At 39.8% G+C, this 19,009-nt stretch overlaps 1 protein-coding gene across 1 annotated transcript in view; it reads right to left on the reverse strand.

Annotated features, from left to right (window-relative positions):
* Positions 1-1,452: 1,452 nt before the first annotated feature.
* The window catches only part of SYNPO2 (synaptopodin 2), a gene marked incomplete at both ends in the record, with an annotated part of 65,336 nt that continues 47,779 nt past the window's right edge, over positions 1,453-19,009 (reverse strand). The window contains 3 exons of the mRNA XM_080625887.1: positions 1,453-3,656; positions 6,979-7,772; positions 11,999-12,150. Coding sequence (XP_080482013.1) covers positions 1,453-3,656; positions 6,979-7,772; positions 11,999-12,150 — 3,150 coding nt within the window. The remainder of the gene's footprint in view (positions 3,657-6,978; positions 7,773-11,998; positions 12,151-19,009) is intronic.

Raw genomic sequence — 19,009 nt, forward strand, 5'->3', positions numbered from 1 at the left:
TTTAAACAAATATATCAACAGGTTCTGCCACTTTTATTCACACAGTGGTGCTTTAAAATCTTTAGCTTCACACTTGGGATGAATTTTGATACCCTTAGTTGTGTGAAACAAAATCTTGTTTCAGACCTTGCACCGCTGATGGTAGCAGGACTACTTACTGGAAAAACATGCCAAACTATTCAAATATAGCTCCTTGATTTCAGCAAGACTGTTTACTCACTGCAGTATTACACAGTAGGTTTTAAGACCACAGACTTAGTAATTTTCTACAGTAGCAGTATTTCAATCCTTAGTCCCCAATATGACAAGTAATAGGTGAAAGTATAAGACCAGAGTAAAAAGATTTAAAGTGTAAAGAAGCACTGTAAAGCTTCAAGTGAAAATAATAAAATGTGTACGAGAGGACACATAATCATAGTTATGATTTACAGTTAAGTGCTAATTTCTATGGCATATACTACTCTGGTTGCAAGAATCAGTACCCTTGACTATATGTATCCCTTCAGTTCTCAGTCACTTTTCTTTCATAAGAAGCTATTGCGTTACATTGCAGCAGGAAATTCCAGCTTATCTCTCTGACTGTTCAATAATTTTGATTTACTGCCTTTTATCTTACTTGCTGGATTGAAGGCAAACTTTGACTAAAAACATGTCTGCACTTGGGATGTCAGATTTCCCCAAAATGGGAAATCTTTAACAATTCTTCCAACAGTCATTCCGCCTCTTTTAGTCTTCAGAACACTCTACCATCTCATATAGCACATTCTCTGTGAAATGACAGAAGCAGTTCATGATTTTGGATCACAGCTGATCCATGTAGCTTGCAAACTAAGCCCCTGGTGGACCATCAGATTCCTGTGGAAGGACCTTTGAGCCAAGACAGATTCTGACTTAATTCAGTGGTGCTCTGTGCAGGTCAAAACTATCCAGTTGTATTCCATTACTGATCAGTCAGAGTCTAACACTGTATCTATTTTATGCTATGTTAGTAATATGTGTTACTATTAATATTATTTAATAAGGCACTTCTTTAAAAATAGAAAAGTCCTCAAATCCCTAGGTTATTAGAATATAGTTGGGGAGGGGAGGCAGAAGGACAGGAAGAAAGCTCTTCTCTATTAATTTGACATACCAGGAGTATTGTTTACTGTTATTTCTGATGTAGGAGTCCTAAAGCAAAAACCTAGTGTCCTGCTTACTTAGTACAATGGTATCTGTTCATTTCAGGATGTTCTGTATATAAAGCGTCTGATAATATGCATAAAAGTGCTAAAATTTGTATCTATTTTAATTCCTTAAAAAAGTTCAAATATTTTGGACCCAGATTTAAGGTGATATATCTGACATTATTTAAGGAAGCTAAGGAATACTATTGGCGTTGTTTTTGTGCCAGGTTAACATCGCAAACTATTGATTGCAAGCAAAATGGACACTAAGTTTCAGCTATAAGGGCTACTCTTCAATAATGGATGGCTTCCACACCTGTGCAGTGACACCAGCTTTCTTTGCTGAAAATTTTGGCCTTGGAGCAGCAAACAAAGAGGATGTGGTGCTTTCTGGCTTAGAAAATGCAGAGTAGCTCGTAGGTGCATATGATTCATTTACGGGGGTAGGGGCATTTGACTGGAACAAAGGCTGTGAAACGCAGGCTGGCACGGAGTACACTGAAGATGCCCGGGCATTAGTAGGAGAGCCAGCACTAGGCGGTCCTAAAGGTAGAGCTTGCTTTGAAGTGGAGAACTTTGATGTCTGGTTAGTGGCAAGGTTTTCCTTAGTACTAGGAGGTTGAAAAGTAAATAAAGATGCATCAAGTTGATAAGGTTGATGTTTCATAATATCCAAAGCATTAAGACCTTTCTTAGGTTTTCTTTTTGTGGTTTTGGTAGCAGCAGTGGACTTAGAGGAAGGCTTGGTAGCACCAGGAGGGTAAGATGGGCTGTGGATGGGATTATAAGCAACAGGTGGAGGTGCTCGGACATTAGATGAGTATTTCCAAGAAGCTGGTAAAGATGGAGTTGGAGATGAGGCTCGTGCCATGTTTGCCTGGACAGTCTCTGAATCTACCACATACTTCTCCATTCGAGAGTGCCTTCTGGCAAATAACTGTGCTCCTTTTCCACTCATAGCTGGTGGCATCTCAAAGGGTGGCTTTCTTTCTCCAGCACTTGATGTGACTGGTGTGGTTGTCTTGGGTGTATGGTTTGGACTCACTAAGGTTGCCTGAGGCCCTTTGAAAGGACCAGCTAGGTTTAGAGTACCTGGGGGATGGGCAGGAGAATGAGGATACTGTGGAAATTTGAGTGGTGCAGGATATGCTGCCTGAGGGGAGGCTGGTGCTGGGAAAGAAGGAGCCTTGCTAGAAGCCACAGCTGAAGGTGACCAAACTGGAGTACCATCAGTAGGAGAGAGCTTGACTGAAGGCTTTGGAGCAACAGGAGGAGGGGCCTTTTGTTTAGATGCTTGAGTCTGCATGAAATTGCAAGCTTCTGCTCCCAAACTGAGGTAGTCTTCTTCAGGTCCTGACTCAAAACCAGCCCCGATAGTTTTTTTGCCCTCTGCATTGTGTACAAGGGACAACAGGGCAGGATTAGGACTTACTTTGGGTGCTTCTTTGAAAGTGAACATAGGTTTTGAAGTGCTTCTTCTCTTTGCCTCTTGCAGTATCCCAGTTCTTTTGGCTGGTACCGCAATCCTTTCATCTCGGGATGCTATATGTTCTGTTGGCTCGCTGGGTGACCACACAGATGGGGCAGCTCTGCTGGCAACAGGAGCTGAAACAGGTCTGTATAAAGCCTCAGGTGGTGGGCTAACAGAGCAGTAAGGAGGTGGTGCTGGTATATCTGAAAGAGGACTACTAATGTTTCTTATGGGTGAAAATGGTGCAGCTGCTCTGTTTTGAACCCCAGAAGGGAAGGGTTTTGCTGTTTTATTCGAAGAAGCTGCTCTTTGAGTGTCAGAGGACTGAAAAGAAAGGTTTGTGTCTGGTGCTAAGCCAAAGCCATTTTGTTGTAGCATTTTGCTATGATTCTGGCTCACGTCTGTGTAGCTTTTGCTCATGCAGGTCTGCTGTCTTGACATTTCTTCCTCTTTTGTTTGATAGACTGTAGAACTTAGTTTCTGGAAGTTCTCTGACATTGCTTCTCTTCGTTCCTCTGTATGCACTGTGTGTGCCTTCATCTCCTCTTGCTCAGCTGTAATCTGATCCATCCTCTGACGCCTCTTGGCAAACATGAGGGCTCCTTTACCTGTGCTCTCTGGAAGTGTCAGCATCTTGTCTCCACTTTTTGTCTTCTTCTCAGCCTCAAGTAGACCACTGTCCCAGTCAAATGTCACTATCTTACTGTCGTTGTCAATGTCAGAGAAGAAATCTTCATCTATTTCTGACTCGCTTGTTGCAAGCAAACTCACTTCAAAAGTGTTTTCTTTGTCCCCCTCTTCACCTTCCCCTTCTTCACCCTCGTCTTCGTCACGTTCTAATTCCCCAGTACCGTAGCTGACTAAAGTATATTTCCTCGCCCTTTGACGACGCTTCTTGAACATCAGCACCCCTTTGGAATTGGGATTGGGTGCTGCTGTCAGCAGCAGTGCAATACTTTTACATTTAGATTTGGCTTCTTTGACCTGCTTCTCTGAAAGACTCTCACTTCGCCGGAGCCCTGTGGAAGGAGTCAAAGTGCACATTAATTGCATGGAGCCCACAAAAATACAAGGAGACTAACAACAAATAGTTCTGCAATTATCTATACCAAAATTTACCCACTGCCACTTTTCCCATATTAAAACATTTATTTTCTTTTATATAGCGAGGTGATTATACTTAAGCCTTTCCCACAACATCAACTGTGTTGTAAATTCTGTATCTAGCATTCGTTAGAGTCACACCAATGCAAGTTCAAAGGCCACATCACTTTCTTTAAGACTTTCTTAGTTCAACAGGACCATTACCTGTGTCTTTGTTTCTGGCATCCTTGATTTTTATTCCCGTAAGTAATCTCAGCAGCAGCAGGCAGACAATATTTTTTCATTTATTCAGTTTCTGTGGTCTGGCATTTCCAAATGTTTCACCACACTTCCTAGGCTTACAGTGGACATTCCCAGCCAGCCAGGCTCATGACTGCTCAACATCTGAGACCAAATGGGACTAACTGTATTCTGTCTGACAGTGGTAGCAGCTTCTGCCATTTATGTGTTTACTCATATGAATTACAGAATGTGTATAGTTGCTAAAAGTTGGTATGATTCTCTGTAATAGCTATTTAAAAGCAAGTAAATATCCACAAAGGCATACATAGAAAATATTAGCAGTAACTTTCAGCCCCTTGGAAGACATGGGAGTTTGGCCATGGTACTCAATGAAAGCAGGTTTCAGTGTTTTAACAAGCATTACTTACCTGAAACATAATGCAGAATTGTGTAGGATATAACAACTTCAGAATATTTATTTTGAAAATGTGGCAGGAATGAATACATATCTAAGGTTTGAATGAAGGGGGCTCAACTAACTTCTCAAGATTATTCACTAGCGTGTATCAATAATATGTATTTCCTAAAACATAAACTATCTGTTTTCATCAAGTCATGTGACACGGGAATAGATGCAGCTGTAAAGCTGATAGATGCACTGTACATTAGCATGACTCCTTCCTTATTATGTGACACGGAGCGTGTTCCTCACAAGACAATGCTAGTCAGGTAGTGTCCCTGTTGCCTTCCCTTCCTTATCTTCTACCACCACATCTCATGAGTGACAGCCTCAATAGCTTCTCCCTTTAAAAGAACTAGAAGTTGAAGCTGTTCCTGTCTAAATAAATGATCACTTTCCACTTAATTTACAGAAAAAAAAAAAAAAAAAAAAGTGTGTCTCTGATATATGAAAATAGAAGAGTAAATTATTTAATATCTTTTGCAGGCATAAATAAAGCAAGCTCAGTAAAGGAAGCCATGTGATGGATTTTCTGTCAATGCTCCTTTTAGCCATGTCAATAGATGGAGACTGATACTTCTACTATTAAAGACAACTGGAGTTTTGCCATTATGGCAGATGACAGCATGGCTGGACCAATGGTTCTCACAAGAGCCTATAAAAGAGAAAAGAGTATGGTACCCAAGCCAGCAGTTTATAGTATTTTATAGTGAGAGAGCCAAATCACAAAATCCTTGGCTCAGTCCTTGGATTATCCAAATGCTTACAATAGTCACTGAGGACATTTTCCAAAAGTATAGGTTTCAGTGTTAAGAGTGCCTCTGCAAACAAAAAGCATGTAAGTTCTGTGCTTTCAAATAACGTACTTGCATCAGCAGTGAGTGTTATTCTGGGAAGGGGATTCATCAGGTACCCATACAGTTCTGCAAAAAGCAAAACTTTCCATTTTGTTAGCGTATTTTTCCGTAATTCATCTGGATAGTTACTTAATCAGTAGTTTCAAAAGGTGGCAGAAGAAAGGTTACTTGTTCAGGTAAATGTAATCTGATGACTAGTTACAGAAAAAAATTTTTTCGAAGCACCTATAATAAATGTTCTTCTCTAGTTTAGACTTAGCTGCTGCATTGTAATTTTTAATTTAAGAAAATCCACACATGCTGTTTGCTGCACACAGGTTATTCCTCTATGCTTGGGAATTTGTTTGCTCTAATGTGTAGACAGTATTTTGCAAATAATAATAATACTAAAAGCAAACACTTTCATAGATTACATCAATGGCTCCTAAAGATAATGTCCTGCCACTAGATTAGGAGTTGAGATTGTCATAGGTGAAGTGAGAAGACGACAGAATCTATGTCCTACTTGAAAGAAGAGTCTATAGTAATTCATTCCTTGTACTTTTGCCTGCAAAAGGCAAGCAAGTAATTCTCTAAAGAAGACAGGCATAGTCCCACAGATGGTTCTAACTTCGCAGCCAAAATGTAAAGCATGTGCACATTTCTTTTATGCTTCATTCAATATGCCAAAGATATGTGGATTGCATACAGACACTTAGGCAAAAGTAACTGTTTAATCCACTTGCCAGTAAGATACAAATGGTTGTCATGCTAAAAATATGCTTCCAGAGGAATTAGCAGGGGGTTAGCAGACTAGTTCCAACACTGCATATGAAATAGCTTGTTGGTACAGTATATCACTGCACGCATTCAAGCACCTTTGACATACTGCTGCTAAATCCCCAGACAGGATTCTTAACATTGTTGAGAAAGAGCAAGCAGCCAATAGAAAGATCCCAAATGAAGAAAATAATAAATAAATGAATAGATAAATAAATAATGCATATTTATAGTCAGTGAATGAATATTGTATCCAGTTGCAAGTTTAGTTTCATGTAAACTTCTTGGACACATTTTGAAGCTCACCTCTGGGTATGGGAGTCAGAAGAAGTAGCATGTTCCCTTTACAGTCTAGAGAAGACTGACAAAACTGAAAGGATCATGTAACACTTACACACATGCTAATGTCTGTCAAAATCTCTTCTGCAGGCAACATCGAGCTTTTCTACTATCTTTTTTTATTAACTTTCGAGAGCAGTGACATGGCTTTGATTTCAGATGATGCGAATGACAACACAAAGTTTTTTCTATAAAAGGAGAAATCCACAGGATTCACTTAGACATGTTCAAGCAACCTGCTTTTTTGTTAATATTCTACAGATTGCCTCTGAATATACATTAGAAGACCAGCAGAATTCAGCCTTTTTTGGAGATGCAAGTATTTTAATTGGACGAAGTCATCTAAGCAAAGTTATTCAGCACAGTTAAGGCATGGGTTTACTCTTGGCTCATCACCAGGAGCAAAGTATTACCCTGAAAAAATATGTAAAGCAAGAACAGAAACATAATTTAAAAAGAAAAATAGAGAGGAAAAGTTAGAAAACTGAAGAAAAAAACTCTCAACATATTTTTCCTAATGCATTCTAAATTCTGAAATTATGTTTAAAGTTACAAAGGATAGCCTCAGGCAGTGCAAATGATTAGATGAGACATACTTACTTGCGTGCCTTGCCCTGTGCTTGAGTGGTCTGTGATCCCTTTCTGAGTGCTGGTTGTCTGCTCTCTGCTCTGTGCCTTCTGATGAGATTGCAAAGGAGAGGAGGGAAGGAGGTGCTTCTGACTGCCCTTCCTCCACTTGAGAATTAACACACCCCCTTTCAGCTGCAGACCTGGGTGCTTCCTTCTCCCTGTCTGAACAGTCCAGGATCACCTCCACCCTGGGGAGAGATGGAGCTGTACCCTGGATCCTCTTGATTTCTTTGCCGTTAGAAAACTGAACAACTTTGCTTGACCACTGGATGTTGCCCTCCTTCATGCCCATGGGAATTGTGATTACAGGGCTAGTCCCATCTTGTTGTACACTGGGTTCTGTTCCTGAAAGGGTGCATTTTTCTGCCCCTAAGAGAGTCACAGCAGGAGCATGGATGCTTTTGTACTTCTCATTTGAGAGGCACAACTGCAGCTCAACCATAGTACCTGGCCTTCTTTCTTCTGTCTTCCCTCTGAGAGCAGTCTCACCTGTCAGGAGCACTTTGGAGGTGCCTATCACTTCAGGAGTAGTTCTTTGGCTTTGTGTGGTCTCTTGTTTTGTTTCAGAAAAGTGTATGTTCCTTTCTCCTGCTCCCTGGTGAGACTCACTATGTATCTCTGTGATGCATAAATCTCCATGAGGTATCTCTTCTGCTGTGTTAATTTGCATTGTAGTACTCTCCCTATAGTCCTCTTCGTTTATGTTTTCATCTTTTCCGTTATCTCTTCCAGCACTTAATGCTTCATTTATTCCACTGAAGGATCTGCACATATATAAACAAGTAATTCAAGAAATTAAGCTGCTGTAAGCACAGCAATTGTGAGCACAGTTACAAAAGCTATTTCTGTATTGTGTTTTTTCCCCTATATTAATTGTGGTACCTGCTGGCAAGTCCATCGAAGTAAAGAAATTTTCCCAGAATATAGAGGTCTTAAGTTGGAGCATCTTTGTATCTTTCCTCAACTTAACAGTTCAGTAAGAGGGAGATTGCACTGCTGTGGTAGAACTATGATCCAATTACCATCCTTCTGCACTGTTGAATTATATCATTCCTAATATCGGTATGCTTTCACAGCCACATTTGTATTAAAGTGTTTCCAGACAATGCTGCTGAGACTTCTGGGACAATACCTTTTCGTATTTCCCATATGCATGAGAAAATTAACTTTGCATGGCACCAGAAGAGTGGTTAATTTTTGGGTCTGTGGCTACTATTACAACTGTTTTAGGCACCATCCTCGTCCCAAGCAGTTTACTCTCTAAGGAATAGAAATATTCTGGATGAGGATCAGAGGGAGGGTAATGAATACTGCATATACACATTCAAAGAATTCCTGTGAATCATCCTTTATATATCATCCTTACGTATCGTGGAATAATTAAAACATTCTGGGCCTATTCCAGTGATCCAGTGTAAAAGGGTAGTGAACCCATACAGTATTTCCTAGTTATTAAAAATATCTATTTCTAACTGGCAAAAGTTACTTTGACTTCCTGAAGCCTACTGCATACCTCAGTGTAGCTCCCTTTTTTAAACTAAACAGTTAGGATGTTTTACTGGTATTAGGACTCCTGGAGTATATTCTAGCTTCTGACTGCTATTAATTTGAGAAAAAACGTTTTCTGTACAGCAAGACTGCAGCATGTTATTAAGATTTTCTGTTGACTGGAAGGTGGCAAAGCACTTATTCCAATGAGGGAAGTGGTAGGTACGTAGAAAAGTATTAATATCAAGTATTGTGGAGGTTTCTGAAATCAAAAGCAGGTCTCAGGTATTCTGAAACTTTGGACCCCCTCTACAAAGAAAGACTGGAAGAAGCAACAGAAGAAATAAGTCTGTCAGTGCACTGAAGAAACTTCAATGTCACTTACTTTTCTAGCTATGCAGCATACTGTTTGTAACGATCTGCCTCAAATAGCACAAAATGTGTAAAGTCCATGAAACATAAAGGTCAGACAGATTTTAATTTAGAGAGCTCTTTGGGAGTGTTGCTGGTTTCCATCGTATTATGCTATTTGGATGATCAACTGTGCTGCTCCTAAGTACAGATAAATTGCAGAAATCTGTAAACATTTCCTTGTAAGATATGAGACCTGGGGTTGGGCCAGCTACATCTAGCCTTTATTGGTAGCTGAGTGATTATGTATATGTGTGAGACACAAAGGTATCCACCTTAAAAGGCCTTTGCCACTTATGGATATAGTTCTACTCTATATATCAATGTGTATCCATGTGTCAAGAGACAGAATACTGAGTCTGATCTCTTTTTTGTCATTTAAGATTCTGGTTTATCAAATTACTCTTTTTGTTTCAGGTCTTTCCAGCTCACTGCAGGAACATCCCTGGGGTAGTTTCAGAAAAGAAGAAATGGTGTCAGCACTGCAGGGGTTTTCTGAGAGTCATTTTTTCCTCCCTACGTGGTACATTTCATTTTGGTATAAGCTGAGCAGACTCCCTACTTCCCCCTAGATGTTTACTTTCTAGATTCAGCAGTAGCCCAAGAGTTGCTGCCACTGATGTGAAAAGGACAGGCCAGCATTTCTGTTTTGTCCTCACTCTCGATGTTTCTCAGTACATCTGTTCAACATTTGTTGGGAAGATTGGTAAGATGCTCCCCCACATGGCATCTGGAGAGTGCCTGCCCTGCAGGATGTCTCTTTCCTCTTATCCTGTGAACCCAAGATTTTGTGGGCACTGCAGGTTACTAGCTGACTGTGGTTTACAGGAGATTGGGAAATTTCTTTTTAGACATCACAGGCCAAGTAGCATTGTAAAAAATACTTTAAAAGCCTAATTTTCCTCCCAGTAAGCTTAGTCAGAGGAGAATTAGGCCAACAATGAATGCTTATGAAAATCTAATGCGTGCAAATAGTTCAGGAACAGTTAGAAGCTTCCCAAGGAGAAATATTCTTCCCTGCCAGCAAAAGATGCTTGGATGTAAAGATCGCCACTGAGCACCACTTTAATTAGGCATTATTGTTGTCTCATGATTTCCAGCATTTTCTTGAGATGGCTGCTAACAAGTGGCTACTCTGGAAAGGAAGGATTTGCTTCTCATTGCTCTTGAAGGGTGCTAGGACACTTCCTGAAAAATCCTTCTAGTGGTAGTGCTGAGAGGGCTACTACCCACAAAGGTGGCAAGGAAAGAGAAATGTTTCCATTTATTCTCTTTTACCCTGCAGGATACTTCCAGTAGGGGCTGGGATTTGGGGGAGATGAGCTAGTGAGAAGAAATTAAAAGATTTTCACTGTGAATTCCTTTAGAACATTTTAGTTACTTTCAGAATGCTGATCAACAGCAGTTTTCTTTAGATTACTAACAGACACAGTTTTATTCCATGAAACAGTGAATTACGTGGTCTGTTTTGGTTCTGATTTTCAGGATGTGTCTTGTTCACCATATGTTCAGACAGAGACAATGGAATGAATGGAAGATGTGCTGTCACTTTCAGCTAGAGCTGTAGCCTTCAGACCAACTCAGGTATCAGTTACAGAGCAGCAACAAGGAGGAGTCAAAGCATATGGAGCTATTTCGATGGCTGCAAAGAAGACAGCTAGTCAGCCACAAATACCATTTTTACAAGTGCTGTTCAAGTAGTCATGAATTAAAAAATGCAGATATTAAATGAGGAGCATTCAAATGATACACTGCTGAACCAGAATCAAGCGCTATGCACTATGGAGAAGGTAAGCTGTAATTCTCAGCTACCACAGTTCCCCCCATCTCATCACATTACCCAGCCCAAGCCAATGTGCACAGAGAGGCCATGCAAAATGTCTGTTATAAATAAAATGGATACTCTTTGAGAGCATCTTTGTTTGGAGGTGGAATTGTAACTTTGAACTACTAGACACTTGAGGAAAGTTCCTGTGCACAGGTTGCAGAAACCACAGAGGAATTTCACGTGCCGTTTAGACATCCCTGGTAACCAGAGACAACTGCTTTTTTTGCACCAGAGTGCTTTCAGCCTTTACAGTGACACTTCTGTCTTAGCTATTGTGATAAATTGTGACCCCTTCTGTCCTCCTGATCCTGCCCATGGGAGAGCAGACACATGGAATTGCAGTAGCTCAGCGTAGAGCCATAATTCCTTAAAAGGAGTGTGGAAGTCTCAGGTTATTTTTTTACTCTTCTTCCTCTTCCTGAAGACAGAAGGTAATTCAGAGTTCATCTTGTCTGAATTCACAAAGTCTGGGAAGAATGTGCTTACTGTAAGTGATTCTGAACTCAAGATTGCATATATTACAGCGATGACAAATTACAAACCAGTCATTGGAATAGACTGATGTGCCATGACTGGTAATGCTGGCTTGCTTGCAAATTTACAGGAAGGTTCTCTAAGAAGCTGGAAGCATTTTCAAAGAAAACAAATTCACACATCAATGTTTGTAAATGGAGAAGTTGAGACCCAGAGAGCTGTGACTTGCCCACCTCATCTAGCGAAGTGATAACAAGTACAGAAATAGAATTCATGATTTCCAGACCCTCTCCCCCTCCTGTCTACTAACACATTTTGCCACCCAAGAAGACCATTTGCCATGTCATCATCAAGGCATATCTGTGTAACACGCTTTCTCCGTCTATACAGGCTTTGCTTTTTGTAAGCCTCACTTCCCTATCTATGGACAATAACAACACTTCACTACTTCAAAGGGGTGGAAAGAATAATGGAACTTAAGACTCTGTAGTATGCAGATATAGTAGTGGTCACCTCGTAAATATTAATACCAAAATAAAACCTGTACATTTGGAGACTGTACGTTAAATTCTGTGCCTGAACTATGCTGTTCAAATTATATACAGTAGTTTCTTCAGATCAAATTGTCTTTCTTCTCTCTTCCATACAGACAGGCAGAGTTACAGGCATTAATAAGAGGACCATCAGAAGCTTGCAGTATAAGTCTGAAAAATGAGTGCATTCAAAACCATCGTTTTCATGTGGTTCACTGAACAGAATTGCACCAAAGCATTCTGAGCATTCCTGTACCTCTTGATAAGCATCTGCAGGACGTCCGTCAGGCTTTCCATCAGAACGATAACTTCAGCATAGGTTAAGTCTCCACAAGGCTTGCCATTGATAGACACCACCTCATCTCCCTCACACAGTCCAGCCTTAGCTGCTTTGCTCTTACTGCGAACCTACAGTGAGTCAAAAAAAAATTCCAAATTGCACAATTAGTGTTCATTTGAAAACAACAGCAACCATTTCCTCAACTTACTTTTGTCCATACAAAAGAAAAAGGATCAGTAATATTGATCATGAACAAATTTCTAATGCCACAAATTAATAACTTGTCCTGTCCCAGTTGAGGTTAATACTGTTCTGTCCAGTAATAACAAATATAAACCTGCTTTTCTGCTTTACTGAGCTTGTGAGCTAGATATCAAACAGGCTGGAATGTTTGGTTTTGGTTTGGTTTTGTTGATTTGGTTTTTTTTAATAGAGAGACATGAAAGTCTGGGACAACAGTCAGTTGATCAGAGTTAGCAGAAATGCAAAAAATCTCGTTAGTTTCTCCAAAAATGAAGGACTACTAGAGCTGAAATCTACCAAGATTTTAGAAGATGAGTGAACCTAAGGCTCCTCTAGGCAGAATGACAATATCTACATGCTGTTAGAGCTGTAGGTATAAAGACTTCTGGTATGCTGGACACTTTTCCTTAGATGCCCAACTGTAGGTTTAGTTGCCAAACTATAAACATCTGAATCACAGGGAATCCTAAATCCATGTTTAGCCATCTGAGTAGGTGCCCTGATATGTTAAACTTAAGACACTCCTGTTAAGGTTTAACCTTCCCTACTAAGTACTAGTTCAAGAATCTTATGCGGCTCTGATTTTTGCTGTTTCACTTCTTTTCCCATTGGCAGCATGTTGTAACTTAACGCAGTCTTTGTATTACAAAATCTAGACAGCTCTAACACCACTCAAAGTATGCCATACAGTTGACTGCTTTTTTTAAAGTACATATTTGGCAAACAGTTATGTTCTGTTAACCAGGATGCCTTTAGGAGTCTATTCTAGAATGACACATGCAAATAAAAGGTCTTTTCTCGAGTTATTTGCTCTCAGTCTTCTACATATTGGTGTGAGTACTTTTACCTTCCATGATACTCAGTTGGTGGGTTGATATGTTATACTTATTAATTCTCAGAGCATTTTCTTGAAAATTTTTAAAGTAGTAATATAGTTCTGCCACACTTGCAGCAGCAGAGTCATCCCCACTGAATCTATGAGTTGCTTCTGATCTACACCAGATCTGAGGATGCAAGTGACCCACAGACTCATGGAATTATCCGAGATATACTATTACACAGCTGGGTTGGTACCTAAAATGAATTTCTGGAGACAATTTTGAGAAGTTTCTTGGAGTCAAGATGATATGTGGAATAAACATTGAGACTGCATGTTTTTCTGTGGCACGGCCATATATCTTTATTGTTTCAATTTACACATACCTATATGTCATATTATGGCTTTTTGAGCAGCGAAGAAACAGAAGCCTGGTGCATACGAAGCCAGTTTCTGCCTTGTGGAGTTAACATTTACAAATATGGAGTGGTATGCTGCTCTGTTTATCTCCCGTAAGGCAAGAGCATAAACATCCTTGTGCTTTGGGAAGAAATGACACTTTAGACAGTATTAAGAATGTTTTGCTTCATATATGAACTAGGGTTTGGGTTGAGGTTTTGTTATTATTTTTTCAAATAGGAGGGTGTGCTATTAAAATTTTACAAGACATCTTAGGCCTGAATGTAAATATTTAATGATGTGGATGTTAGGAAGCATTTCCAGTGACCCTTTTTCAAAAAACATGTAAACAGCAATTCGAACAACACGTGAACTCTGAAATAGCATAATGTGATACCTAGATTGTGAGAAGAAAACTTGTTTCTGTTTCTTAAGTATCTGAGAATTTGGAGTCAGTTCTGTCATAGGTTACCATTACAGCTTTCTCAGGAGAGAAACTCTTACCCATTCCATAACTTTAAGGATTTATGTCAAAAAGCAGAAGTACAAATGTATCATGTTAACTGGTGTACATGAATTGCTAGACAGTTCAACCAGTTTCACAATCTTTTAAACAGACTCCTTGGTATGATTCAAATTAAATAGACAAGGGCATGGAATTTCCTTTTCAAGTTCTTGGAAGGACCTCTCAGTCCATTTTGCTGCCTTGTGGATTATTGAAAGATCACAGTTTTGAGGTATTTGGACCTTCATACAAAACCTCAGCCCCTTCTTTGGCTGGTCATGCAGGATAGATATTGCTGTAAGTGGCCATTCCTTCTCTCTCTGGTAGCATTTCAGTTCATATGCACATTAGAGCAAAATTCCTCTCAGTATTATACTGATAGGTTTACCTATATAAATCAAACCTTTAACATGATTTTGCCATTGCAGGCAATACATACATGCTGTATGTATTAATGGTTCTCGTGACTGTATGTCAGCCTTCCTCCCAGCCTCCCTCAAAGGCATCTATGCCTCCCAAATTCAAACATTGTCTATATATACTGAACTTAGTCAATGCTGTGCATGCTCTGCCCATAAGGAGTTTTAGACTTCTGAATTTTTAACAGTATTAATGTGTTGTGTATAAATAGTTGTACAAAAAGACTTCAGGTTATTCTGACCCATTTGTTATAATATTCTCTCAATTCAGCTGTTTAGATCGCTGTTGCTAGAGGGTGCAGATAGTGCTGGATTACTTGGACAAGTTACCTGAAGTATGTAATTTCTTTCTGTTCCCAGGTTACTGCTATATCCGTAATCCTCCGCTATCAGAAGTGCCCCCTGCTGCTTAAAATATCAAGTGCTGAGCAATTCCTCATATCCACAGAGATGTTATTCTTAGAGGAAAGTTCCTTTGTGAAGAACTTAGCCTAGATGTGTGCTGTTATCTGAGCACCACAGAGCAGCCAGGAACTACCCATGCAGCACAAGCCCGCACAAGCAGCAGCAGTGATGCTCTCTGGACAAAAGGCCAGGGGACTGGTGCAGGACTCCTCAGTTTCTCATCGGGAACCTATTTACAAGAAATTGCTTCGGTAAGGGATTGGACTCTGTCCAAAGGTTCTTTAGGAAGTTCTGGAAACTGCAGATGAGTAAGGTCTGGGTGCTAGCATACGTCATTGAGAGATCACATCCCAAAGGCACGGGTATGTGGGAGTGAAAACCATAGGATAGTAACTTATAAGGGTTGGTAGTATCTGTGGAGTGCTGCTGGGGCTGGAGTAATCATGGGTGTTTGCAGCACACGGCAATTTCAGTCAGTTTCTTAACCTGTGGAAGATGAATAAATTGAGGTATACACAGTGGCTGTGCTTATGCTAGTGTGGGGCAAAGAAGGGGGTTTGTAGGGAACGCTAATGGTTAGTGCTCAGCCTTCATGCTGTGTATGCTGTAGTGTTTTTACTTTAAACTAGCTCTAGTTTCATTCTGTCACCTGGAGACTCCTTGCCAGGTAGCAGGTACTAAATCTGCTCCTATGATTTAATCTGAAAGCAGTTTTGTTTCCATGTTATGAAACAACGCATGACAAATCAGGATAATAGGGAAACTTGCTTAAAAAAATGTAACCCCGATGAAGCTAAAAAGCTAAAGTAGCTGCACCTGCTGTTTGTTGTGGCTACAAGTAGATGCACAGACTGCAACTGGGACTCAGTTTACCAGATTATATTGTTTGTGTGTTTGAGCCCTAAAATAAGCAGATCAGAGAGTTGAGGTATGTTGAACCTGATAAGAAGTCAATGAGTTGCAGTTTAAAGCGACGCAAGTGGACTTGAGGACACTCTGCAGTCCTGGTTTTCCAGTTGTGCAACTAAGAAATCACTAGGGTATTTCATGGTCTTGCTTTTTACCAGTGACTTTTGGGAAAGATGATTTATATCTTGTTCTGGTGTGCTGCTAGGATGTGTGTCTAAATGGTGTGCTTCAGATGTAGTCTGGCTAAACAATCAGGTTTGGTGATGGCTTATCCTGAATGAGGATCCAATCAGAGAAAAGGAACAATCTGGGCATGACCACTATCCATTTAGCCTAAACCTCTCTCTATTAAAGTAAGACTTCTGTTGCTTTAAAATATATGTATATTTGCTCAGAGATATTCCCAATTCAAAGCAAATTTTCCAAACTATGAGTTATTCTCGGAACTCTTTACTGATCTTCTTTCATTTCTCTAGCAGCTTTTAGACAAGAACAGAAAATACAGAAAATATTGCCACTGGGTGCAGTGGAAATCCACTTCTCTGCTATTTGTGTCCCTTTCCCATACAGACAGAGTAGTTTATTTCATTGGGGGGGTTGCTTTTACAAGAGTCTATTTAGTTGAATATCCTATCTGATTTTTGAAGTCTCTTCTTAAGTGTATGGCCTTCAAGGCTTGAAGCCAGTTTCAGTGAACCTTATTTACACATGTAAGTCCTTGGTGTTAGTCTCAGGTCTTTGATGACTGGCATTGAGTTTTGTTATGATGAAATATGTTGCCCAAGATAGCTTGGCTTACCAGACAAATGGAACTTCAGTGGATCAGTTGTTCATTATTTTTTATGACTTTAGTTATGTCAACTGCAAACTTTACCAGCAATGGCTTTGTGTTTTCTTTTAGGCTGACAAACTTCAATAACAAAGGGTTAAGGGTTCTTGACAAAGATCTGTCCACTTGACATAACTTTCTGCATGTAATCTTAAGATTTTAGTATCTCTTTTCAGGGATGGTCTGGCAGGTAACTTAGTAACTATTAGTCCTTTTTTTAGTATGAGGAAGGTTCTAAAGGCCTTTCCCCCCCCCCCCCCCCAGTTGTATTACGCTGGTTTGAAGCTGGAATATTAAACTAGATGGTAAGCAGAGTTAAAATTCTCACTTGGTGTCACATTGATTCACATTTTGTAAGCCCAAGAATCAGTGTTATATAATATTATGGTAGTTTATGGCAAATATGTGATATAAGGTGCTAAGCTACATAAAGTGAAGGTAATTTTAACTTTAAAACCCATTGATCTAGTTGCCCTAAAGACTCTGGCTTTACCTACCAATACACAGCTAAAGCAAACTTCAGTCATGTTTTACCCATGTAAAAGTGCATGGGATATTCTTGCAGAGAGATATAGTTATTGGTTTGCTTACTGTTTAACTCTGTCTCCAGTTAGTCCTGTCACACTGTACATGTAAAATCTCACTTCTTGAGTGCACTGGTTCAGTTTAGCAACTGTTGTCTCCTTTTTCCCATAACGTGAGAAGAACTTCCAGTTCTGAACCAGAAGATCAGGTTCATTTCTCTTCGGAGTATATTTGACAAATGCAGTTTGGTACAACTTCTTATACACACTGTTGTGGAGGGTTAAAGAACATATTTAACCATTTATATATTGATGAAGCTGTTGTGCTGTTTGGAACCAGAGAACAGACTGATCTCAGTGAAAAGAAAAGCCTGTTCAAATTCCCAATAGCCTTGCCTAATGTACTAGGTATCATCTTGCTAGGGGTTGCCTTTCTTTGGCAGCAATCCGAAGTTAGCAGCTGTAAAAGAGATGAGATAATGACCCCTGAAATATTGATCTGGTATGCTGGCAATGCAGCAAACTTCCCGATAGTGAGCTTGGGTACAGCACATTAACATATAGCCTGGCTATGAATTAACCTTTTCCAGGATGTACTGCTGCATGCTTGTAGTTGGTGTGTCAAAATTAAAATGTTGTGCTGATTTACTAGTGTTGCTGGTGAATTGGTGAACATGTGACAAGGGGAGAAATGATGCTCTTGCCTTTCAGTAGCATAGCTGTGCGTTGTCTGCTCTATTTTCTTTCCCCTTTTCTTCTTGCCTTGCTTTAAATAGTGACTGGCTATAAACTTCCTGGCTTATTTTTAAATCCTAACCAACTTAGATCTCTCCATGAACATTGTAGTTGTGTTTTCAGTTCTTTCTCACTGCCCCCTGTGCAGAGAGGTAACTGAATTGCCAGTGCTTCTTTGGGACTGAGAAAATAATGCATCTTTACTGAGTGCTTCAGTATATAGGTAGCATCAAAAGTCTTTTAAGTACAATATAGCTTATTGCCCGGAGAAAAGAATTTCTGTCTTAAGGTTAAGGTATTACCTGCTACTGAACTGTTTGAGGCAACATTGGAAGTAGTACTATAGACAGTCCTTGTGGTAAGCCTATCCACTGCCTGATCTTGAGCTGAGCTCTGCTATCAACGATACAGCAGTGAAACTGCTATATAACTGCACTGTTAGTATGGTCCTAACACCATGCACTGGGTGTTTCCAGTAGAAAAAGTGGCACATTTCTAATATTGCAAATCAAAGGACAGGTAAATGAAAGTTAAAAAGCAAAACCTGACACCTTACCTTCGGGTGGTGCTAAAATAGTAATAGGGTAGATTACAAAGACAACAGCATTTCAAGCCTAGACTTGTGGCTGCTGGTAGAAAGTAGCAAAGGTATGTGAGAACTAACTAAAAACTTAAGCACTTTCAGACCTGCAATTCAGTTTCTTAAAAAAAAAAAAAATAGAGAAAAAGCTTAAAAAAGAAAAAAAAAAGAGGAGAGGAGGGAAAAAAGAGGGGGAGATAAGAAAAGATTAGATTCTTTTTTTCTGTTCTTACTCATAAATCAGAGGGAAAAGTGGCCATATGCTTCTTCTTTGTTTAACTGTGAAATACACAATACAAGGTACATTTTAGTCCATTCTGTTGAGTTTGTATCACATCATGTAGTGCTGTATGGTCTAGGTGCAGAGCTAGAAAATAGGATAACTGTATGAGGAAGATACTGAACAGGCCTGAGCCATGCCAGCAGCTGCCACCCTCAAGGAAGAGGAGTTGCAGGTCCTTGGAGGCAAATGAAGCCAAAAAGAGAGGAGGCAGAAACAGAAGGTGGGGTGCTGGAGTCACAGGCTGTCCTCAGCTCTGAACTGCATTCATATGGCTTTAAACTACAAAGAAAGTAATACTGTATATTAAGTGGTTTAGGAATGAGCTTGTTTAACTTTCTC

The sequence above is a fragment of the Psittacula echo genome (assembly GCF_963264785.1).
Source record: "Psittacula echo genome assembly, chromosome: 1".
Lineage (NCBI taxonomy): Eukaryota > Metazoa > Chordata > Aves > Psittaciformes > Psittacidae > Psittacula > Psittacula echo.